The sequence below is a fragment of the Hordeum vulgare genome, chromosome 2H (assembly GCF_904849725.1).
Source record: "Hordeum vulgare subsp. vulgare chromosome 2H, MorexV3_pseudomolecules_assembly, whole genome shotgun sequence".
In the NCBI taxonomy this organism is placed as follows: Eukaryota; Viridiplantae; Streptophyta; class Magnoliopsida; order Poales; family Poaceae; genus Hordeum; species Hordeum vulgare.
Genome location: NC_058519.1, coordinates 490,502,634 through 490,527,754, shown reverse-complemented (window position 1 = coordinate 490,527,754; position 25,121 = coordinate 490,502,634). Strand labels below are relative to the sequence as shown.

General features: G+C 42.5%; 1 protein-coding gene across 2 annotated transcripts; it reads right to left on the bottom strand.

Moving 5' to 3' along the window:
• Nucleotides 1–4,143: 4,143 nt before the first annotated feature.
• On the bottom strand, nucleotides 4,144–7,273 carry LOC123426800 (protein FAR1-RELATED SEQUENCE 11). 2 transcript variants are annotated; one of them, XM_045110693.1, is made up of 4 exons: nucleotides 6,324–7,273; nucleotides 6,083–6,134; nucleotides 5,567–6,010; nucleotides 4,144–5,400 (listed from the first exon to the last, which is right to left on the bottom strand). In XM_045110693.1, exons 1-4 carry the CDS (start codon nucleotides 7,019–7,021, stop codon nucleotides 4,780–4,782), a joined length of 1,815 nt encoding a protein of 604 aa, XP_044966628.1. In that variant the 5' UTR covers nucleotides 7,022–7,273; the 3' UTR covers nucleotides 4,144–4,779. The 2 variants fall into 2 exon arrangements, with proteins under 2 accessions (XP_044966628.1, XP_044966626.1); XM_045110691.1 differs by having other exon boundaries at nucleotides 6,083–7,273.
• Between the last annotated feature and the right edge of the window lie 17,848 nt (nucleotides 7,274–25,121).

The window sequence follows — 25,121 nt, the reverse complement described above, 5'->3', positions numbered from 1 at the left end:
GGCGGTTAAGGCACATGGACGTAGATCGACAATGCAAAAGAAGTCCAAAAATCCTATAGAAAACAACAAGGGCAAGTAGGCCACAAAAGTTGCATAGAAAGGATCAGGACCGGAAAAAGGCTGACGGACTAAGGTATGGTGGACTCGCATGGCATGAGAAAACACAAAATATCAACGGATTTGGTGGACGCAGCGGAAAACAAAGAAAACTAGAAAACACACAATAGATTAGGGATGATGGCAGCGGAAGAGAAAAAATAAGATCATGGCGGCGAAGGCCAATTCCAACCAGAGTGTGCGTGAGACGGTCCTGACTGTGTAGAAGGTGGTTGCTCAGTGCGGGAAGCCTGAGTCAGAATACCAGCAGTACCCGTCGAGGAAGAACCTGAAGCAGCGAGCAGACGCTTAAGTCGCAGAATATCCTGCTCAGTCAAAGCGATGGCTGAAGCTGTCGAGGTAGATGACGAAGTCTCTGTAGATGATGATTGCGTCTCGCGCAAGTGGTTCTTCTTCGTGTAGCAGTGGGACTCAATATGACCATCATTGTTGCAGTAGCCACAATGTGGATGGGGGCGACCTGAGCCTCCAGAAGGAGTGGGCAAGAGCGGTGGAGCACTCGAGTGAGAAGGGGTCGGTGCAGGGGGCGTAGAAGTAGCCCGAGCAGCGAGCACCGAGGGAACCTCCAGCAAACCAGCACCACGTAAGCGAGTCTCCTCAGCACGAATCTCAGAAAGCGCCTCCATGAGAGAAATACGGCCACGAGCAAACAACTGAGCACGCCGAGGCTCAAACTCCTTACGGAGCCGAGACAGGAACTCATAGACGCGATGAAACTCCAAGTTGGTCTGGACAGCCTGGCAACAGGGGCAAGTACGACAACCAGCAATGCGGAGAGAATCGAGCTGGCGCCAGATAGCAGAACTCTGTGCATAGAAGTCATCAACAGTAGAGTCACCCTGCTAAAGAGCATGCTCCTGACGAACCACGGAGAGGTATAAGGCATCACCAGAGGGCGCATAGCGCTGACGAAGACGAGTCCACATCTCAAAGGCAGTAGGAAGGCCCAAAAACTCAGAGGCAAACTGAGGCAGAACACTAGCAGTGAGAACAGCTGCAGCACGGGCATCATCATCAAGCCACTGGGTGTAAACGGTCAGAGCACCACAATACACCTGAAGAGCCTCCTCATAAGCCAAGACCTTCTCATCATAAGCACTCACAGCGGCCTCATCAGCAAGTTTAGCCGAATCCTTTGCGGTCTGAGAAGCATCCACAGGAAGAGCCGGTGGGGACATGGCGGACAACAGACCTCGCCAGAAAGAACACCCCATAGACGGATGCCACGCATGTGAATGCGCATGAAGCCAATGAATTCGGTGTAGTTAGTGCCATCAAAGATCACTAGACAACGAGGAACAGCAACGTAGCCGAATGCAACAGACATTTTTTTTACTTTTTTTTAGGAAAGGAAATTAGTCAACGAGATGGGAAACCACGTCGACAGCAGAGAGAACGAGCCGATCGTTCTCAAGGGCAGAAACCACGTCGGCTAGGGTGGGAACCGCGAGATCCTGGTCCAGGTAGGTGGAGAGATCCTGGGCCGCGAGATCCTGGTCCAGGTAGGTGGAGAGATCCTGGGCCACGAGATCCTGGTCCAGGTAGGTGGAGAGATCCTGGGCCGCGAGATCCTGGTCCAGGTAGGTGGAGAGATCCTGGGCCGCGAGATCCTGGTCCAGGTAGGTGGAGAGATCCTGATCCGCGAGATCCTGGTCCAGGTTGGTGGAGCGATCCCGTACAGCACGGCGGTAGGTGGAGCGATCCCTGTAGACAACAGTCGGGGAAGCTGATCCAAGATTGGATCGGGTGGAGCGGACCTGCCTGCAACGCCTCGGCCTGGTGCCTCGCGGGATCGGACCTGCCTGCAGCGCCTCGGCCTGGTGCCTCGCGGGACCGGGTGGGGCGGACCTGCAGCGCCTCGGCTTGGTGCCTCGCGGGACTGGATCGGGACGGGGCAGCAGCGATCTAGAGCGGACCTGCAGTGCCTCGGTGGAAGGAACCAGCAGCCGATCTGGAGCAGGCTTTGAGACGGCAGCTGGACGGGGAGGAGAAGGAGATCGAGGACAGACTTCGATCGGGAGTAGGAGAGAAGGATCAATCACACGAGTTGCAGCATGCAAAAAATTGACCTAGCTCTAATACCATGTTAGGAATAAGCAACTTGTCTATATTGAAGGCCCAAGGGGCATATATATATTACACATGACTTGAGGTGCAAGGAAAGTAAACATAGACTAATAAGGACTCCTAGACTAATACTAATACTAATAAGGACTCCTAGACTAATACTAATACTTCCTAACAAAGAGAACTAAATATAAATAAAGAAAACGATAAGATTAAGAAAATGATGACACTGAAGAAGAAATTATGTGAGTAATGGCACTCTTGTTTATAGACTGAAAACTGAAGATTAACTGATAAACTGAAGAAGATATGGCAAACTAAACTAAAACTGATTATAGGAAAACTTCAGAAAAAATCCATAGATACATCGACTTAATGAAGAATGAGCATAAAGGACTGGACATTAACTAAATAGAAGGTAAATGAGTAGAACAAACACAAACTGAATTATGCTACTCCCAGGGAGTACATGTAAAATTCTAACAATAAGTAGTCGTTGTCATAAGTCCTAACTGCAAGAGTTGTGGGAGAAAGATCTCACTAACTGAAGAATGAATAACGAAACCTGAGACACTGAAAATCAAATGCACAAGTAAAATTAAACAACTGAACACTGACTAAATGAGAAGAAACTGTATATGCAAGGGAGCTAAAAAGGGAGACTAAAAATTGACTGAAAAAGACTGATAAAAAATTAAGAAAAATAGACAAACTGAATAAAGAGGATACATACCGAGGGGCTAAAAAGTAAACTGAAGACTGACAAGAAATATCGATGGACTGTCATGTTAGTACAAAATTAAAAATTCACTTTAGCTATGAAATCAGTATAGATAATTAGGGGCAACAAAATAGCTACAGAAAGTTGGAAGGGAAAAAAGTTGCAAAGCCATAGGTAGCTTGTCTCATTGATTGGTAATCTGAGTACATTTTATGAAGAAGATTGTTGTGTGCTAAGTTGGTTTCATTTATATAAATGGTGTCGGGGAGGGCCTCCCTGAATGTCTAAAATAAAATTTATGAAGAATAGGCAGAAAAACAGATATGGTTCTGTGCAACACAATGGAGTGATGGGTGACAGAGAACATCACACGAAGATATAATTTTTAGCTCAACACAAATTTTATTATGGCATTTTCTCGTAAGCATAGCATCACTTAGTAAGAGCAAATACAAATATGCACATGCTAATTTTACTATCCTAAGAAGAAACAAGGATTTTACTAGCGGAAACAGTGGTCTCAAAGAAAAAACAGTAGTGTATAATGACATGCAGAATTCTGTAATCATTCACCGTGGTGGTCTTCTGAAAAAAGCTAGAGCTCTGCTTTTTTGAAAAACTGACCACATCAAGGAATTATGCTGGGAAACCTGACCACCTCAAGCATCTGGTTCCGGTTAAAATTCAGATAAACATACAGACATGTCCACTTCTAGCATAGCACTTGACTTAAATCGATGAGAACACACAGAGCTGGCTACTCTACATACAGCGCATGTACGGAACAGGTCCCTACCGATTTCCTGAAACCCCTGCTGTTCACACAAACTACACCCCAACACAGACCTCAACCATGCCGACTACTAACAAATCCAAACTGGCTTAATTTTTTTCAGAAAATCAGTGTGCGGAGACTACCTTGCTGGCGCCAGTCGGCCCTTCCCGTTCATCTCCATCACTCTCTCCCCCAACCAGCAGATCGCCCCTCCCCTGGGCTGCGGACGCAGACAAAACTGAAGAAGTGACATACACATAGGAAAATCCAAAAAGAGAAGACCCCCAGGGCCCAGCCCTCTCCAACCCCCCACCCAGGTTGTCATTTGGGAAAACAATGGAAACGACAACCTGGAAAAAACCATGAACAGAAAACCCGAAACCGAGAAGACAGATGCTTTCAGAATCGCTTGCTGAGATGTGCGCCTCCAGATCTGAGGGCCCAAAAATTTGACTGAGCAAGATATCAAAATCAGTCGATTGATTAGCAAAAATGATAAAATAAACCATACATTTCAGCAACTGCAAACTGAGCCTAAGTATTTCTAAAGAACTGGTTGGACAGTTCAAAATGGTTGCCCCTTGGAAAGCTACCAAAATTGTCAGTCACCGCTGCCGGCGAACACTGTCACCTGAAACATTCGCCACAACAGGTAGCTGCCTTGTCCGGGACAGCAGGACAGAGACCTCCTGTGTCGCGAGATCCATCCATTCCTCCGACTTGCCTGCTTCACTCACCAGAATTGAGACCATGGACTGGAGCGCTTTCACCCTCTCATATGATCTGCCATGATCAGGAGATATCAAACCGCCACATGGCTTTCCTGCCCCGAGTACGAAAGGGTTTGCAAGCAACCTGTGATCTCGCAAGTTTTCCATCTCAGGCTTGTGTCGATAGTTGGAAAATCAGAAAAGTGTTATTTGTCACAGAACAGAAAAGACCAAGGCTGCATTTGTTGTTGCTAAGTTTCTACAATAAATTAATAAAATAAGGACAACATCATAAAGTTCAGCAACCGCAAACTGAGCCTAAATACCACTAAAAAACTGGCTGGACAGTTCAAAATGTTTGCCCCTTGGAAAACTACTGAAATTGTCAGTCACCACAGCCGACGAACACTATCACCTGAAACATTAGCCACAACAGGTTGCTGCTTTATCCGGGACAGCAGGACAGAGACCTCCTGTGTCGCGAGATCCATCCGTTCCTCTGATTGGCTTGCTTCGCTCACCAGAACTGCAACCATGGACTGGAGCTCTTTTACCCTCTCATATGATCTGCCATAATGAGGAGCGCTGATCAATGACTTGGAAGGTTGTGCCTGGGTTCTACGCCATCGGACAGGAACGTAATGGTCCGGAATCTGAAAGTAGTTTAGTGTTGTGAGCAAACGGAGGGCATGCCGGCAGAGGATCCCTGATGATTCAAACATTTGGCAGCTGCAAGAAATTAGCTCTTCCTTTTGGTTCCATGTGACATTGCAACCGCCATCTGTCGTGGTATGGTGCCGGACAAGATAAGCATTCCCTTCCAAGTGGAAGTATGCATAATGGGCAGCCCCCACAAGCTCATCCTGTAGCTTACAGAACGCGTATGGGGTGAAAACAGCAGCAGCATGTCCTTCCACTGGAGCTGCTGTCTTGAGAATTGTGTTTTCCAAGCTCTGTTGCGCTATTTGCTGTTCCCCAGCTTGATCTTTGTAGTCAACAACAATAGCAACCTATGTAAAACATGAACACTAAAATAGATTACTCATTTACTTTGCACAAAGTTAGCTTGCAGCAAACTATGATGAACTCAACTGGAGCAGTAGTGACTAGTGAAATGGTATCACAATTTTTCTTACAGGGGGCATAAAAAAAACTTGGCATCGATGAAATGGTCACCTGCTCAATGAAACGGGATAGGCATATCTGAGTGCTCAACAGCCGCTGAATGAAATCCTTTATTTTTGAAACTCCTGGCAAAGCAGTCAGCCCTGCCAAAAAATGTCCTCTCAAATATGGCGATGCCCAAAGGTTCCGTGATGCAAACAGGCTAGCAATGTGCCTATTTCCATGCAATCCATAGCAGCTCACCATGTCACTCCATCCAAGATCAAAGTCCATTGTGCTTTCCATGTTGTAGAGCCTATAGAACTCAACTTCCCAGTCATTATAGTGTCCCCCGAGAACTGCACTGAACCAAGATGGAAACCTGGATGCAAGAAGCCCGATGGAGAAGGCATGCTTTGTGTTTGGTAGCTCCTTTTGAACTGCTTCTTTGAGATACTTATTTTGATCAGTCAATATTGTTTGAGGGGCTTTTCTGTTCATGAAGTTAAGAAACACCTGTCAACAAGAAAGACTTCTTAAGAGACTTGATGTAAAGAGGACTGTGAGTTTTTCACCCTCAATGGTTACCTGTAATGCCCATGTGAAGGATTGCAGATTTTCTTCCCTCAGAAGTGCGCAACTGAAGAAGCAAGGCATCCCATGATTGTTCATTCCAATCCAAATACCCAGTGCCATGTCAATAGAAATTAGCCGATGAGTGGTGTCAAACACAACAGCATCACCAAATACCTCATAAGACTGAATCGATGATGCGTATGACCAGGCAATGTTCTCAAGGCAGTTGTTCGCATCTTTGGTGAAGTCGTACCTGAAATTGGGATCCTTCTCCTTAACATTTCTGCACATCTGAAGCAGGTCAACACTCTCCTCCTGATGCTCGAACCTCCTGAAGGACTGTATGAGATTTCTCACATCCTTCTCAGTAAATGGGAGAGTCCCTGGCTGGACGCACTTCTCCAGCTCCATTATCCTCATCATCTGCTGCACAGAGATCCCAGATTTTGCAAACACCAAGATCCTGTCTCTGTCCGAGTCCGAGATGACACGGTACGCCGGGAGAAAACGCACTTCATCCTGCCGGAGGAGCTCATGGTTGTGGTGGTTAGAGAACCCCGTGACCCGCCACTCCAGACCACCAGCTCCCGCATCCCTGCCAATGCGTAGGTACGCCTGGCACCCGCAGCGGGAGGACTTCCTGTTCCTCTGCTGCTTCGCGCCGTCGTCGAAGGGCTTCGCCGGCGTGTTGCCGGCGCGGTGGCACACGAAGTACCGCCGGGTCAGCCCCTTGCCCACGCCATCCTTCCCCTCCGTGCGGTGCCGCCGGATCGAGAACCCGCACTGCTTTGCGAACCCGCTGTAGAGCTCGTACGCCGCTTCGTGTGTCAGGAACCGCTGCCCTATGTAAGGGACGGAGTCGTCCGCCTCTGCCGCCGCCGTCTCCAGCGAGATCCTCGTCTCGTTGGGAGAGTCCCCTTCTCCCTCCTCCCCGCTGTTGGGTCTTTCCATGGGGGAGACACGCTGCTCTCGAGGATCGCCGCCGTAAAACTCCAGAACAGATATACGGCCAGTGGAGGCAGATCACCGCGAAATATAAAGGGGACATAGATTTTTTAGATGACGACGTTGGTCGGTGGTCTTCGCAGGAGAACCCGGCGACGGTGACCGGCGGATGTTCTCCGGCGGCAGGAACTGCGGCGCATACCTACATGTGGGAATGGATCTATCAGAAGGCGATTTGTTTTTTTTTTAAGAATTATCAGAAGGCGAACTGTGTGGAGGAATGTATCGCGGCCTGAAGCAGAGTAGTGTTGGGCCAGTCACAATGCGGCCCATTAATACGTATTTGTATAATTTATAAAAATAATAGTATCTCAAAAAAATCATAAAATAATCTGGAATACAGTTATATTCTATAAAATTTAAATATTAGTATTAAAAAAGTTAAGTTATACTCCCCCTTTCTGAATATAAGTCTTTTTTATAGGGTTTCACTATGAACTACACACAGATGCATTTAAACATACTTTAGAGTGTAGATTCATTTATTTTGTTTCGTATGCAGTTTTTAATGAAATCTTAAAAGAACTTATATTTAGGAACGGAGAGATATTTAGGAACGGAGAGAGTATATAAAAAAAACTCATGTACCACAAAAATGTTCATATGTTTGGAATAATGCTCATCTCTTATTGTTCATGCGTTTAAAATAATGCTCATGTCATATTATTCTAATGTTCACCACGAGTTAGAATATGCTTCATACTTCTAAAATCCCATGCATTTGAGACTATTTGTTCACGTGTGTTAGAATATATGTTCATGAAAAATTCAAAAGTGTTTACATATTTCCTATCCAAAAATTTTAAAAACGATGGACAATGAATGGTGTTTACTCTACCAACTCCTGCTACAAGGCACTCTTCCAGTTCCACGGCTCTACCTTGCCGCCGTCCTAGAGCTTGATCTGGAAAGGCTGGGCTCCCTTCAACAACAAGTTATTTCTCACTGATATCACTTGACCGTTGCTGGACTATGAAGCACTCTGTGTGGCATGGCTTAACACATGACCTGACATGCATCCTTTGCACCCAAGAATTTGATACCATTAACCACCTCCTCGTTGAATATGTTTTCTCGCGGACCACTTGGCATGAGATTCTATCGTAGTGTCGTCTAACATACCTCTTCATAGATGGCACGACAAGTTTCCTTGTGTGTTGGTTTGAGGCAGCATCGACCTCCCCCAACTACACCTGAAAGGGTCTCAACTCTATCACCACTCTCACTACATGGGCTATTTGCGTTAATTCATAGTCTTAGCTTATAGCGACATATTGTCGATGTAACACACACCAAAAACATTAATGGTATGCGCCATTTCTTCTGACTATGTGCCTTCGCACAATTTTTGACAGATTTTTTCCAAGGTTTTCTATTGGTTTTTATTTCTTTTTTCCACTTAATTTCTATAGGTTCTTCATTGTTTTTTATGTTGGGATTTTTCTATGTTTTTTCTGTTAGTTTTTTTATGGTTCTTCATCATTCACATTTTAATAAATTATCATTTTTAAATTTTAGGAATGTTTAAAACCCTATCCATTTTCAAAATTCATTAATGATATTTTAAAATTCGTTAACATTTTTTCAAAAGTACTCGAGTTCTTCTCTAGATGTACGTACATTTGTTTGGGACCTTGTACATGTTTCGTTGGAGGGAGAGAGAGAGTTGCCGTTTTTCATATCGGGGAACTTTGTGTCGTTCAGAGGTTCTAAACGAATTCATAGTTGAAAAGGGAAACACTTCAGAGGGTCCATATGAGATATGCTTTGTAGCTCTAAACGAATTTAAGTTAACCTATCGTCAAGGCCAGCCCCGCGGGTGGAGATGCACCTCATGGTTGACGTGTGAATCCACGCCATTGAGTCATGCCCGAGCTTCTCGGTCGTTCTTCACAACGGGTGGCGGTGACCTAAGCCAACGCATGGGTGGAGATGCTCCTCACATATGGCGTCTAGATCCATGCCATCGAGACATTCCCGAGATTCTCGATCATTTCTCGTAGCGGTGGTGGAGACCACGGGGTCACGGAGCGACAGGTGGCAGCGGCCCATGGCTAACGCGTGCTATGAGGAAATTTTTTGTTTTGAGTCATATAGAACAAAGCATAATCTTCATACTCATGTAACTATGCAATTTCAGAGTTTTTCATCCAAACAAGATATGGTATTGACACCTCAGTGAGATTCCAAGGGTCAATTCGGTGAACAACCAAACAAATGAATTTGTGTTAACTCTCGTTTCAGTTTTCTTGCTAATCTGGTATTCCAACCAATTAAATATGGAGACCTTGAATACATGCATCCAAATAGAGTGTTAGTATTTTTATACATTTCACTAAGCCCATCTTAGAACCTCCAATCACGCACCGTTCATAGGGTCCTAACTACATTGGGGTATGGAGATTTCTCTACTCAATAACCTTACAATCTCTGGACGAGTACCATTTGGAGGGTTTGAATGATTCTTTTATTCAAACTTTACTAGCTCGAATGTTTTAGACATAAATCATTCAAAAGGAACTCGACGGGAGGAGGAAGCTTGTGTAATATCCTCAAATATCCAAACAATTGACTCCAAGGGCCCAAACTACACAAAGTGCAACCGATGCACTCTCTCTAACATACTAGGAGGCTCCGGAGGTGATCCATTTAGAGGGTGAGAACAAGCAAATCATATAGCGCAATATGTGTGGAAAATGGTAATTTATGAGAATTTTACAGTTTTGGCTTTGAGCACTTAGCAAGAGAAACTAAACCTCACATGGGTCTAATATCCCCTTTTGATTGCATTTTTCATTTATTTATTTTTCAATATCTCAATGTGATTTTTTTATCACAAAAACATAGGAAACCCTTAATGTTATTGGTCCATTCTTTTTATTTTCCAAGGGTCGAAAACCATCTTCCAACATAGTATCTCGAGGACTAAAATTGATCGAAAGACGATTTTCTATCCATGGTGGTAGCTACACCCCTTTGACATAAGTGTCCTTGTTTATATGAAAGGTGTCTGGTTTCTTATGGCATATGCACAAGTGCATTTTTGTTGTATAGAAATGACCTTTTCTCACTTTTCGTTGTATTTTAATTACCTTTTTGACACAAGCACCTTTTCGTTGTGTAGAAAGGACATTTTCTTACTTCTCTCAATCATTTCGCTTTCCTTTTTGGCAGAAATGCCTTTTTGCTTGCCTCGCTATTCCAAGTCACGATATTGCCGTTGTAGAGTTATTTTTCAGGTCCAAATAATTTAAAAAAATAACTAGCGATAAAACATTGGACCATGTGTAGCTACCAACATGAGTAGCAAATTATTTTCGAAAATTGATCAACACTTAAAAGAGAATGTTATGATTCTTAATATTGTTATCATTAATTATCAAAACCCACTATGAAGGCCTATACGCACTTTCAAAATGATACACCACACAATCATGGAGAGAGAAAGAGAGAGAGAGGAGAAGGAAAGTAGTATGAACTCGAACTAATATTCTCACGAAAGCTTCAAGATGTAAAGAGAGAGCAAACTTTACTTACTCCCTCAGTTCCATAACATATTGTGTGTAGTTCTTTTGAGAAGTCAAACTTCATAAAATTGAATCAAATTTGTAGAAAAGGTATTAACATCTATAATAATATCAGATAAATATATTTAGATATGTCATGAGACATATTTTACATTGTACTTATTTGGAATTATTATTGTTGATATATCCGTGAATAAACTTGATTAGATTTTTATAAATTTGTGTTCTGAAAAAAAATGTACTCACTATATTATGAAATAGGGGAGTATGTCATTTTATATCGATACTCAAATACACTATATTGAAACCGCTGTGTGAGAAAAAGTTATTATGGAATATCATCGTGGCAGACTTTATCGCATCAAATAAAGGTTACATTATTTATAATGTCCGAAACATCAAAAGAAGGGGGTCGTCGTCCCAAAACAACGCTCTTTCGGACTCAAATGTATACTTAGCTAGATTGTGTGCCATTTGATTTGCATTTTGAGGAATGCACGAAGGAGATGAGACCAATTCTAAAACCTTTATGGAATTTGCCCAGCAATATGGCACTGTATGGATTCTAGATCTCCACCCTTCCGGTGCATGCTTGAATAATTTCCAATAAATCCGATTAGACAATAAATTGATGCAACCATGTCCCTCAAGAAGTTCCGAGCCTCTCTGCACCGTGGTTGCTTCCGTAGCCGATGCACTCAAGAGGTTAAAGCATCTAGAGGCAGACCTCTCAAACTCGTCTCAAACGCCCGGGCAGGTCACCTGGTCACAAAAAATGACCGAGGTGGACGACCTAAACGAGGCTCAAACGCCAGGGTTGATGTAGGATCAAAAGTTTGTCTAGAGAGGGGGTGATTAGACTACTTGATAAGATAAAAGCTTAGCCATTTCTCAAATTTAGTTGTGGGCCAGTTTTAGCGATTATGACTAGTCAAGTTCACCCTACACATGCACATCTAAGAGTATAGCAGCGGAAAATAACGACATGCAAATTTAAAGTAGAGGGTAAGGTAGGAAGATCAAATGCAAAGGTTAACACGAATTGTTTTGGCATGGTTCCGATAGGTGGCGCTATCGTACGTCCATGTTACTGGAGACTTCAACCCACGGAGGGTAACGGCTGCGAGAGTCCACGGAGGGCTCCACCCACAAGGGTCCACGAAGAAGCGGCCTTGTCTATTCCACCACCACTTTCGTCCACACAGTACTAACCTCACTCACAGAGTCACGGTAGATCTTCACGAAGTAGGCGATCTCCTTGCCCTTACAAACTTCTTGGTTCAACTCCACAACACGAAGTAGGAGGCTCCCAAGCGACATCTAACCAATCTAGGAGGCACCACCCTCCAAAAGGTAATAGATGTGGTAGAACGATGAACTCCTTGCTCTTGTGCTTCAAAAGGTACTCTCCTCAACACTCAATCACTCTCTCACAGATTTGGCATAGGTAGGAGAGATTGATCTTGTGGAAAGCAACTTGGGGAGGCTAGAAATCAAGGTTCAAATGGTTGGATTGGAATATCTTGATCTCAACACATGAGTAGGTGGCTCTCTCTCAGAAAAATGGATCTGGCAAGTGTAAGTGTGTTTTGAGTGCTTATGAGAGGTAGGAAGAGGGGCATATATAGACGTCCCCAAAAATCCAACCGTTACAACATTATTGCCCAACTCGGTGACACCGAAATGAATCTCGGTGGTAACGAGTTGCACTAACTGTGGAAACTTTTGAATTATTGGTGAGATTGATATATGAATCTCGGTGGTACCGATACGATGACCTAAACCTGTTTCCAAATCTCGGTGAGACTGATTTCAAACTCGGAAATTCCGATTCTTGAAATCTTCTCAATAGAAAGTTGGTCACTGAATCTCGATGGCACCAATGTGAAAGTTGGTGGTACCGAGATGGTAGGGTTTGGCATAGGATGTGTTAAGTGTAAAATCGGTAGGGCTGAATGGAAATAGTTGGTGGCGCCGATTTTGCTGGTTTGGCTTTGGACAAAGATATTTTTGTGGGAGAATGGATGAGTATTTTTGGTGGCTACCTCTAAGCACTTGAGCAACCAATTCATCATAATACCTCACCCCATTTTAATAGTATTGGCTTTCCTATGGACTTAAAGTGATTTCTCACAAATGTAAAATGTAGAATCTTCTTGCTTGAAGCTTGAGCCAATCGTATTCATTTCCTTGCATCAAGGGGCTTCTCCTCACAATCCTATAGCCAAGGCATCTTTGAACTTTTCTGAAATATACTTGGATAAGCTCATTAGTCCAATGATGCATATGTTGTGATCAATTATCAAAACCACCTTAGGGAGAAATTGTGCTTTCAATATGCCCCTTTTTGGTAATTGAGGACAACATATAGATCAAAGCTGCGACAAAAGATATAATCAATGATTAGCATCGACGCTTTGAGAAGTATGTGAAAAGCAAGAGCTCCCCCCTAAAATTGTGCATTATTTTGAATTCGCGTTTGAATGCAAATGCACAATCGATTATAATCATGGGTTACTCTTCCATGTCACATACAACTTGGTGGTGCGCATAAATGATATGAGAAGAATAGTAATGCACATAACACCAAACAAGCAAGTGAATGATCATCATGTAGATAGCCCAAAGGTAATAACGTGGTAGCATCAAACAATCAAAGCGTATGATCAAACACTTCTCCTAAACGGATAAAGTCATCCACAAGACCAAAAGTTTTGAAAAAACAAATGAAAGCAAATAAACTGCAAAGCTCTCTCTCTCTCTCTCTCTCTCTCTCTTTCAAAGCCTTATTTGATCTATACACTTCTCCCCCTTTGGTAAAAAGTTACCAAAAAGTTCAAAGATCTAAAACTAATCGTCTCTCTAGGCTCGATCTCCTCCGGTAGTTGATGATGGAGTGGACAAGAGAGCGTCGACGAAGGCTTCTGCACAAGTCCTTGGAGTTATAGGTGTAGACAATGGAGGTGCAGGAGCAAGAGCTGAAGCTTGAGCCGATGAAGATGGTCTTGCTTCCGTAACTGGCACAGCTGCTGACCTAGTCTGGGCCCAGAACTGAGTAGTAGTAGGAAGAGGCGACTCTTCATCATCACTGCTGGAGCGTGGAATCTTCACAGAATCAACTTCATGCTGGAGCTGCTCAACAGTGGTAGTCAACTCCGTTACCTTAACATCCACGTCAAGGAATTTTGTCTCTACGTTCCTCTCGAGGCTCTTATCGTTTAGCAAGATCTCAGAAACTTTCTTCTCCATCCCTTGGATGGTGTTGACCAAGATGGACATCTGCTCATCTCTGTTCTGAGTTGTGGGGTTGGAGCTGGAGCATTCCTAGCAGCCTCTGCCTCTGCTGCCTCTGCTGCCTCTCGAGTAGCAGCTGAGCTGGGATGACTTGAGTCCATCACAACTTCATTGTCTTCAAATTCAAGCTGAAGTGGTAGGTGGGGACGATCAAGTATATATGCATGCTTGTCAATCTTGGCATTGGTGAGCATCTGAATATACAAAGAATATCCACATGAGCTCTTCTAATCTGCAGCAGTCCTCTTGACAGTCTCAACTATCAATCCCATCACTCTGAAAACGGGTGTGGGTGTCTTGATGATGCAGCATGTTGATGGAATAACCTCTAATCATCTTATCATCTCCTGATTTGGGCATCAGGGTGTATCTCATAATGGTGTTTGTAGTAGGTTTTCTAGCTTGCAAGAAATAGACAGAGCCAAACTTGTGCGTTTGCAGAAACTTATGGGGCACTGGCTTGTACATGTTGGCCATGGAGTTGTGATTCATCTTGAGTTCTGAATACAAATCCAAAACTCCTTCTTATGCTTTTGGAGCACCAATGATAGTGGCCCATTTATCAATTATATACTCATAACTGTGACCTTCACTTATCCATACAATACTTCCATCGGAATAGAAATGAGCGGTGGAATGGAGTTGCATGATCAACTCGTCGTTCCATGCAGTCACCTCTTTGCCAACAAAATCTTCAATATCAACCGTCGTGAAATTTTGATATCCCTAAAGAGAAATGGTTCAAATATCATCCATCTACCAAAGAAAAAGTTGAAGAACCAATTAAAGTTGAGGATGAAACTATCATTTACAATGTTGACCCAGTTGTCCCTACTTCTTATATTGAGAAGCGAACTTTTCCTCTTAGGATAAAGGAACATGCTAAAGCTTCAACCGTGGTTAAAAAAAGTTATGTTAGAACAACCAAACCCTCTGAGCAAATCAAGGTAGAACCTAGTATTGCTATGGTTAAAGATCTCTTAGTAGATAATATTGATGGACATGTTATTTATTTCTGTGATGAAGCTGCTAGAATTACCAAACATGATACTAAAGTGTAACGACTAAGATGCGGTCCTTTCCGATTTGGGGAACGAGGCCCCGAATTGGAAAGAAGCGCATCTAAGCGTTTTGCAAGCACGGTAACATAGCACATACATAATAATAGAAGAATGACAATAAGGGATTCAACTGCCATCTCATAAATATATCAGAGTTACATCATGCATCCAAACAAGGTAGTTCCGCTACGGCCTACAAAACATGAGAAATGACTATGCTACCCTGCATGCTTGCCCATGATCACGACCACGCCTCAGTCTTCTGGATAGTTCACGTACAGGCGGTCGTTCTCCTCATCGTACTGCCACACCAGATGCGTGCCGTCGGGATCACCTGTCTCGGGGGTACCTGAACCTGTTGGTGTAGTGAAGGAATATGTGAGCCACGGGGACTCAGCAATCTATGACCTCAGTGCCAGAACTAGTCAAGTTATTAGGTAACGAAGGTGGAGTACTTAGGTTGCAACATCCTAAGCATATATGGTGGCTAACTTACGTAGAACATGTATTGAAGGTGGTCTATACTAGCGATCGTTGATTAGCTGATCACTAAGTGATCCTGAACACCTACTTACGTCAATCATAACCCCACCATGTTCCCGATCGAAGAGAGGTCTTCGAAGGGGACAGTCACGGTTACGCACACAGTTGGCAATTTTATTAGAGTTATGTTTAAGTTATCTATAACCGGATGTTAACAAATATTCCAAGTTGCCACAAACCACGGGCACGACTTTCCAAAAGATTAAACCCTGCAGGGGTGCTCGAACTAGTCCATCATAAATGGTCACGGGACGCAAAGTAATCCTCTATCACGAATCTCGTGATCTCGTCGGATTCCTTAGAGGAAAACCTCAACTCTGGGGAGAACCAAAGCTTCACCGGGATTCCTATACGCAAGATATATCGCTAAGGTAAGACCAGACTAGCAGGACCTCCCGACGTGTCGACGACCCTGATAAGAGCCACGTATCTCAGTCTCAGGACACGCCGGATGAGCACAACGTACAGTGGCCTAATAGACATCTCCCGAGTTGCCTCGGGTTGGCCCCGCACACGACTCTAGTTTGGACCAACACTCATGAGGAGCACTGGCCCGGGTTGTTGATTAAAGATCCTCGGGGTGATCATTCCCTATGCAGATTATTATTAAGTGATTAGCAAATTAACACCAAGATTGGGTCCTGCCGGACAAGTCTTAACACTACGTGATTTATCAAGGGGGTCCCCACAACAACCCCGAACGTGTTAGGAGCGATCAGTTATGGAATCAAACACCGGTAGCCGGTAACTATGGCGGCAATAACGGAACAGAACACCCGGCAAAGGCTAGGCCTTCCGTTATTTACCAAGTATATAGGTGCATTAATTAAATAACAGATTTAACATAATGATATCAACTCATGTTATCGCATGAGACAAAGCACCTGCAACTAGCAACGCTAACATTAGTAGCTGAGCAGAGCCTACTTAGCCATTCAAGATTTGCTAGGAAGGGATAAGTGTTTGGGTTTTCATGGAAATTCAGGAGGCAATTATTTCAGTGGTAGGCAGCGAGCATATGACGAAGTAACGTAATCTAGCATAACAAGTCTAGAGATGGAATCAAGGTCATATCATCTTGCCTGTGATGTCCTTAGCTTGGAACTGCTCTTGTTCGTCCTGCACGTACTCTCCTGAATCCACGTAGTCGTTCTCCGATCCCGGTGCTATCCAACATGAAAATAACATACAATGAACAACAACACCTCAAGATGCAACAAGCACATGATGCATGGGATGAATATGAACATGCATCTCTATACTACTCACTAGCACAAGCATGAGAAGAAAATACAAGTTCCTGGACAGAACTGCACTCTAACATATCTTGACATGCATGAGGATGACATGAAAAGATGCATCACGCGAAAACGATGCAAAAGCATATAAAGAACATTACAAACAGAGCTACGGATCAACGGGAAACAACGAAACAAGAAATGAAGTGCTACGTGTCAAAATCATCACAACACACACCAATGGCATACTTCTGGTATTTCCAGGTTGCCAAGACATAAAACAAACCAACATGGATGGGGTGGTGCAAGGAATATCATCACACCATCATCTATGCACTCAGAATCATCAAAACACCAAAACTACACAATCTGCCATAAACAACATCATAGTGTTTTGAGAGCTACATGCAAAGCATCTACATCCACCCAATTAGGCCAAATAGAATATGTGGGAGAAGCTATTCAAAATTACTACAAGCACAAGCAAAAATATAATGCAAAGGAGTTCCACACAAAAAGTTACACAGCTGCTAACTTGGCCAAAAACATCAGTCTTCAGGGACTTAGTGAAAATTCCAGATTCTCACTAGCTGTTTATGCTCTTGAAGCATTTTGACAGCACCCAAAACAATATCTACGGGACTCCAAATGGAATGAAAATTTACTGGGAGCTAGAGAAACACAAAATCTACAACTTTCCAGTTGATAGCTAAGGCTGAATCACAACACATGGACCTGCACAAGCTCAACAACAGAAGAAGAAAATATAAGCAGATTCTCAGACTTAGTGAAAATCACAGATTTTCACTAATCTGGAATTTCAGCCACATGCCTACTTTCACTGAGCACCACTTGCACATATGAATTCCTAAGCATGAAAGGAAACAAACATGTGGTAGAGGGGCTCACCCTCTACTGCCACAACAAAGAATCAACCTCTTCTGCTCACCACATCTCATGGAACCAAGCTCTAAACATAGAACAAATCTGAAATAAGTCATCTCCAGAAAGTGTTCCAAAGGCAAAACTGACTTCACCAATGGAATCCTGGGATGTTTCTACCCCAAAAACATATATAATAACTATGTACTTGCATAGAACAAAAGGGCACAAACTAGAAAACAAAATCTACATAGAATCACATATAGTGAATAGTGCATCATCACATGTGCAAATCACTAGATCAACAACTACATAAGCTCTTGCACATGTCCACAACATCAATGGTGCACATGAGGGGTAGACCTCATGCCCATGTGCCTTGGCACACCACCACACACTCACATGTATCAAGCACAACATAATAAAAACACCTACACATGATATTGAGGACACACACACTAGTTGACACCATATCTTCTACACCCCTACCATATTAACATGCTCATAAGCTTATCAAGGCCAACATAACTTGGGCATGTGTGTGACACTCACACACATGCACACACACCAATAACACATGAACAACTAACTACACACACACTCACACAAGGTATGTGGGGAGGGGGGAAACCCATCCACACACACACACACACACTTGTGCATCAAAGGGCACAAGCACAACGGCTCCACAACATCACAAACCTCACATGCACATACTTGCATGAATGTGCTAGGGCACACCCTCAAGCTAGAAGACAAACACACAATAACACATGTGCACAAAAGCACATATCCTATACATGATCAACTAATCACAACTAGCAAAAAGACTATGATCAACATGCTGTTTTTTGAGGGGTGACAAAAAAACCTCATGGAGTAAAGCACACCACAGCAACAAACATATCTAGCCAAATGGAAAACAACACAAGAAAAATAATACGGAACAAAAAATATAAAAGGAGGGGGAGAGGGATCGAACCTTGCACCCCCTGGATCCACCACACAAGCCACACCACTAGCACCACTGCGCTATGGACCAGTCTCTCGACAGGACAGAGGAAGACATCAGGATAACTCCTCTGCTGCTGCTAAGCTACTGTGCAAACAAATAAAATGCAAAAGGGGCCAAGGGGGAATCGAACCCACGACCTGCTATACCACATCAACGCATTGCACCACTACGCTACACCTCAGAGTCTGACAGAACAGAGGGGTACTTCAAGGTGATCTACCACGAGCAACAGGTGTTGTGCTCTGAACACAGAGACGCCGGCGACAGAGAACATCCTCGGAGCAGTCTTGCTACTGCTGCTGTGCCTCGGGAAGAACTACCCTATGGCTACGAGGAAAAACCCCTACGCTACTACATCTACTCGAGCACCTGCAACTACACAACAACACACCACACACACAACACAAATCTGCTCACATCAGCCGAAATCCCCTTGGAACAGAGGCACGGCGACGAGCCCTTGACGCATCTAATCGAGGGGAAGGAAGGAGGAAGCTGTCTCACCTCGGGGAAGGAAGAAGAGGGCGATCGGGAAGGAGGAGCGCCTTGGAGTCGATGTAGATGAGTTGAAGAGGACGCCTTCCGCAGACCGTAGCAGGGGAAGAAGACACCGGGTGCACGCCGTAGACGGGGATCTGCCCGTCGGTGAGGTCGCTCCCCGGCCTCACCGAGGACGAGAATGGAGCGCGGGGTGCTCCCCCGAGCCCCTGGACATGGCGGCGGCGCCGGACGACGACGGGAGCAGGGGTAGACGCCGACGGGACACTGCTCTCTCTCTCCGCTAGAAGCTACGGATCTTACCTTGGGGGGGGGGAGAAAGAGAGAAGGGAGAAGGAGTGGCGGCGCGATGAGGGAAAGAAGGAACCCTAGGGAAGGGGGGCATGCACACCGAGGCTATATGGGGGGGCCTCGACGTCTGTGATCCCCTCACGGCGCTCGCTCTCTCTCGGATGTCTGATGGAAAATGTGCACCGGGGAGAAATGGCGTCAGGAAGGAGAAGAGAGACGCGCAGGGATGGGCTCCACGCGGTGGAGAAGAAAAATGGGCCGCACACGGGGAGGAAGCCCACCTGTGGCGCCATATAGATAGAAATTAAAACCCTGGGGGTTTTCCAATATAAAATAAACAGAGAAAGAAAAGAAAGACAGGCAAAACTGTTGGGGTTTAAAATCAATACAAAAATGCCCCAGGTCATGATAAATTATGACCTATTTGAATAAATTGTAAAATGAATATTTGGAGCAACTAAATATTTATAAAACAGAATTATTGGATCTGTTTTGTAACTATTTGCACCACTCAAAAATAGATTTTAAACAACAATTACACAACTTCATCACCACCACAAAATATCATAAACCATGGACATGTTAAAAACAGGGTAGGCTCAAGTGAAACTTGGCCTTGGTATAAAAGGGAGAGTGAAATTTTTAAAACCTAGTGCAACCACATAACATTACTACTAGCAATGCACCACTCCAACTCTCACACACACTATCATCACAAGACATAATCATCAATGCACATACACACATATATTCACAAGGCACCAACACAAGACAAGGACATGAAATGATATGGCATGCATGCATGCAAAGGAAGAGTAAACAAAGTGACATCACATGAAATCATATGCATAGGATAGCTCTCATATCAATGACAAGTTGGACCCACATGAAGAAGGTTCCAAAAAGGGAAAGATACACTCTTGGGGCATTACATAAAGATAAGAATAGACATGTTGTTGGCATGCATGTTATCTCACTCAAAATAGGAGATCATTGCTATCATGGTTTATGTGATATGGGTGCTAGTGTTAGTGTTATTTATTTCACCTTATATCAAGAAATAATGCATGAGATAGCACCAGCTGAAATAGAAGACATAGATGTTACTATTAAACTTGCTAATAGACACACCATCGCACCAGTTGGGATTGTTAGAGATGTTGAAGTCTTGTGTGGAAAAGTAAAATACCCTACTGATTTTCTAGTACTTGGCTCACCACAAGATTATTTTTGTCCCATAATATTTGGTAGACCCTTCTTGAAAATTGTCAATGCTCAAATATATTGCAAAAAAGGAAACCATGAGTGTTAATTTTGGTGGTATGTCTCATGAATTTCATTTCTCCAAGTTCAGTAAGCAACCCCATGATAAAGAATTGCCTTGTAAAGATGAAGTAATCGGTCTTGATTCTATTTCCATTCCTCCTACGGATCCATTAGAACAATATTTGCTAGACCATGAAAATGATATGCATATGCATGAAAGAAATGAACTAGATAATATGTTCTTTGAGCAAAATCTTACACTTAAACACAACTTGCATGTTAAAACTCTAGGAGGTCCTCCTCCACCCAAGGGTGATCCTATGCTTGAATTAAATCAATTACTTGACACTTTGAAATATGCTTATCTTGATGAAAAGAATATATATCATGTTATTATCAGTGCTAACCTTACAGAGCATGAAGAAGAAAGATTGTTAAAAACTTTGAGGAAGCACCGAGATGCTATTAGGTATACTCTTGATGATCTTAAGGGCATTAGTCCCACTCATTGTCAGCATAAGATTAATATGGAACGAGATGCTAAACCCGTTGTTGATCACCAACAAAGACTGAATCCCAAAATGAAAGAAGTGGTAAGAAATGAAATATTAAAGATTCTCGAAGCAGGTATAATTTATCTCATAGCTGATAGTAGATGGCTAAGTCATGTTCATTGTGTTCCTAAGAAAGGAGGTAGTACTGTTGTTCCTAATGATAAAAATGAACTAATTCCACAAAGAATTGTGACTCGCTATAGAATGGTAATTGATTTTATAAAATTAAACATTATCCTTTACCTTTCATAGACAAATAGCTAGAAAGATTATCAAAGCACGAACACTTTTTGCTTTCTAGATGGTTATTCTGTCCTCTCTCAAATACCTATGACACAACGTGATCAAGAGAAAACTACCTTTACTTGTCCTTTTGGAACCTATGTTTATAGACGTATGCCTTTTGGATTATGAAATGCACGTGCTACCTTTCAAAGATGTATGCCTGCTATATTCTTTGATTTTTGTGAAAAGATTGTTGAGGTCTTCATGGATGAATTTTCCATTTATGGAACTTATTTTGATGATTGCTTAAGCAACCTCGATCAAGTTTTGCATACATGTGAGCAAACTAACCTTGTCTTGAATTGGGAGAAGTGCTACTTTATGGTAAATGAAGGTATTGTCTTGGGTCATAAAATTCCCGAATGAGGTATTGAGGTGGATAAGGCTAAAGTTGATGCAATTGAGAAGATGACATGTCCTAAAGATATTAAAGGTATCCATAGTTTCCTTGGCCATGCTGGTTTCTATAGGAGGTTTATTGAAGACTTCTCTAAAATTTCTTGCCTCTTACTAATTTATTACAAAAGGATGTTCCATTCATTCTTTATGATGATTGTGTAGAAGCGTTCAAAACACTTAAGAAAGCCTTAACTTCTGCACCTATTGTTCAACCACCTAATTGGAACTTGCCTTTTGAAATTATGGGTGATGCTAGTGATTATGTTGTTGGTGCTGTTCTAGGACAAAGAGTTGATAAGAAATTAAATGTTATTCATTATGCTAGTAAAACTCTATACAATGCACAGAGAAATCATGTTACCAATGAAAAGGATTTTTTAGCAGTTGTATTTGCTTGTGATAAATTCAGATCTTACATTGTTGATTCTAAAGTAATTGTTCACACTGATCATGCTGCTATTAAATATCTTATGGAAAATAAAGATGCTAAGCCTAGACTTATAGGTGGGTTCTTTTGCTACAAGAATTTGATTTGCATATTATTGATAGGAAAGGAGCTGAGAACCCCGTAGCTGATAACTTGTCTAGGTTAGAAAATGTTCTTGATGACCCACTACCTATTGATAATACCTTTCCTAATGAACAACTAGCTATGGTCAATGTTTCTCATAACACGCCATGGTTTGCTGACTATGTTAATTACATTGTTACTAAATACATACCACCTAGTTTCACCTATCAGCAAAAGAAAAAATATCTTTTTTGATTTGAGACATTACTTTTGGGATGACCCACATCTATATAAAGAGGGAGTAGATGGTATTATTAGACGTTGTATACATGAGCATGAACAAGGACAAATCCTTCGGAAGTGTCACTCTGAGGCTTATGGAGGACACCATGCGGGAGATAGAACTGCACACAAGGTATTACAGTGTGGATTGTATTGGCCTACTCTTTTCAAAGATGCTCGTAAGTTTGTCCTCTATTGTGATGAATGTCAAAGAATTGGTAATATTAGTAAACACCAGGAAATGCCTATGAATTATTCACTTGTTACTGAACCATTTGATGTTTGGGGATTTGATTATATGGGACCTTTTCCTTCCTATAATGGGTATACACATATTTTGGTTGATGTTGATTATGTCACTAAATGGGTAGAAGCTATTCCAACCAATAGTGTTGATCATATCACCTCTACTAAAATGCTTAAGGAAGTTATTTCCCATGTTTTGGAGTCCCTAGATACTTAATGACTGATGGTGTTTCACACTTTATTCATGGCGCTTTTCGTAAGTTGCTTGCTATATATGATGTTAACCATAGAATTGCATCTCCCTATCATTCTTAGTCTAGTGGTCAAGTAGAATTAACCAATAGAGAAATAAAATTAATACTGCAAAAGACTGTCAATAGGCCCCAAAATAATTGTTCTAAGAAATTAGATGATGCATTGTGGGTCTACAGAACAACTTATTAAAATCCTATGGGTATGTCTCCTTATAAAATGGTTTATGAGAAAGCATGTCATTTACCTCTTCAGTTAGAAGATAAAGCTTATTGGGCAATTAAAGAACTCAACTATGATTTCAAGCTTGCTGGTGAAAAGACGTTATTTGATATTATCTCATTAGATGAAGGGAGAACCCAAGCTTATGAAAATGCCAAATTAGATGATGCATTTAAAATATGGCATGACAAAAGAATCCAAAAGCGAGAATTGAAAACCGGTGAATATGTTCCATTGTACAATTCTTGTATTAGATTTTTTGCAGGAAAACTTCGCTCCAAATGTGAAGGACCATATATCATCGAGGAAGTTTATGAGTGTGGATCTATCAAGATCAACGACCCCGAAGGCACTAATCCGAAGGTGGTCAGTGGTACAATGTTGAAACAAATATTATCCAAACCATGATACTCAGGAGCACATTAAGGAGACCTTCCAGAACACCCCAGAATGCTTAAAAGAAAGAGGTATGTGATATGTAAGTAAACCGACTCAGAAAAATTCGCAAAAATATTGTCCGTCAGTTTTGGAATATTAGAAAAATTAGGAAATTGAGAAACACACGGGAAGGCAACCGAGGTGCCCACTAGTAACCAGGGCGCACCAGCCCCCCTGGCGCAGCTTGATATCTAGTGCCCCCCTCAAGCACCTTCATGGCTCTGTTTTCTTGTGGGACACGTATTTCCTTGTATAAAAAATCTTTTTATATATCTCCCGATGATTTGACCCTGGTACCACGGAGAAATTCTCCATTCTTGTTCTGTGTTGTTTTTCTGTCAAAACTATCAAGCCGGGCATCATGTCTTCTGCCTCCTCCAACCTCATAGAAGAGGACGCTTGGCTATTGAAGATGGAACTGAAGGAGGAGGAACGAGTAGGGGCCACCAAGGAGAAGGGCAAGGAATTCAAGGGGGAGGATCAAGCTCGAGAAGAAGGGCAGACCATGCCACCAAAAGAAGAGGAGGAGGAAGATAATCTCCAACACTACTATGAGCATCTCACCCATACTCAAATCGAAGCCTTTAGAGCCTTTGAAACGGTTCGTGTTCAGAATAAATATATTACTCGTCAAAATATTTTGTTAAAGGACCAAGTCATCAATATCCGGAGCGTTATTCAACATTTGGAGAACCTCTTGAGGCTACACTGTGACGCTACCCCATCATCTACTCCACCACCTCCATCTTCATTGCCAAAGAAGAAGACTTGAGTACACGGATATGGGCACTCCCCTTGGCTTGTACCAAGCTTGGGGGGGGGGTGCCCGGGTATCGTATCACCATCACTCTTATTATCATTATCCATTTTAATTTGATATTTGGCTATTTCGTGATTTAGTTAAGTAAAAGTTTAATTTGATCCTTTTCTTTTGAGTGCTAGTTTCGTGATCTATCTATTTGTCTATGTAATTGAGTGAGAGTTATATAATAAAGTTTAGTCTGAGTTTTGCTTCTTTACTTTCTTGCTGCAATCAAAATAAAGAAAAATAATGAAAAGATCATATGCCAATCTTATAGTAAATAGTGACATCACATAAGGAAAAGTATAAGTGGTAAAATTTGTTGAAGGTTGACAAACATAGCATTGGTCGATGATGCAATAGATGGAAGAATTAATAAGGGAAGAGAAGATTTACATGCAAATACACTATCCCTAACATCTTTTATGAGTGTGAGTCCC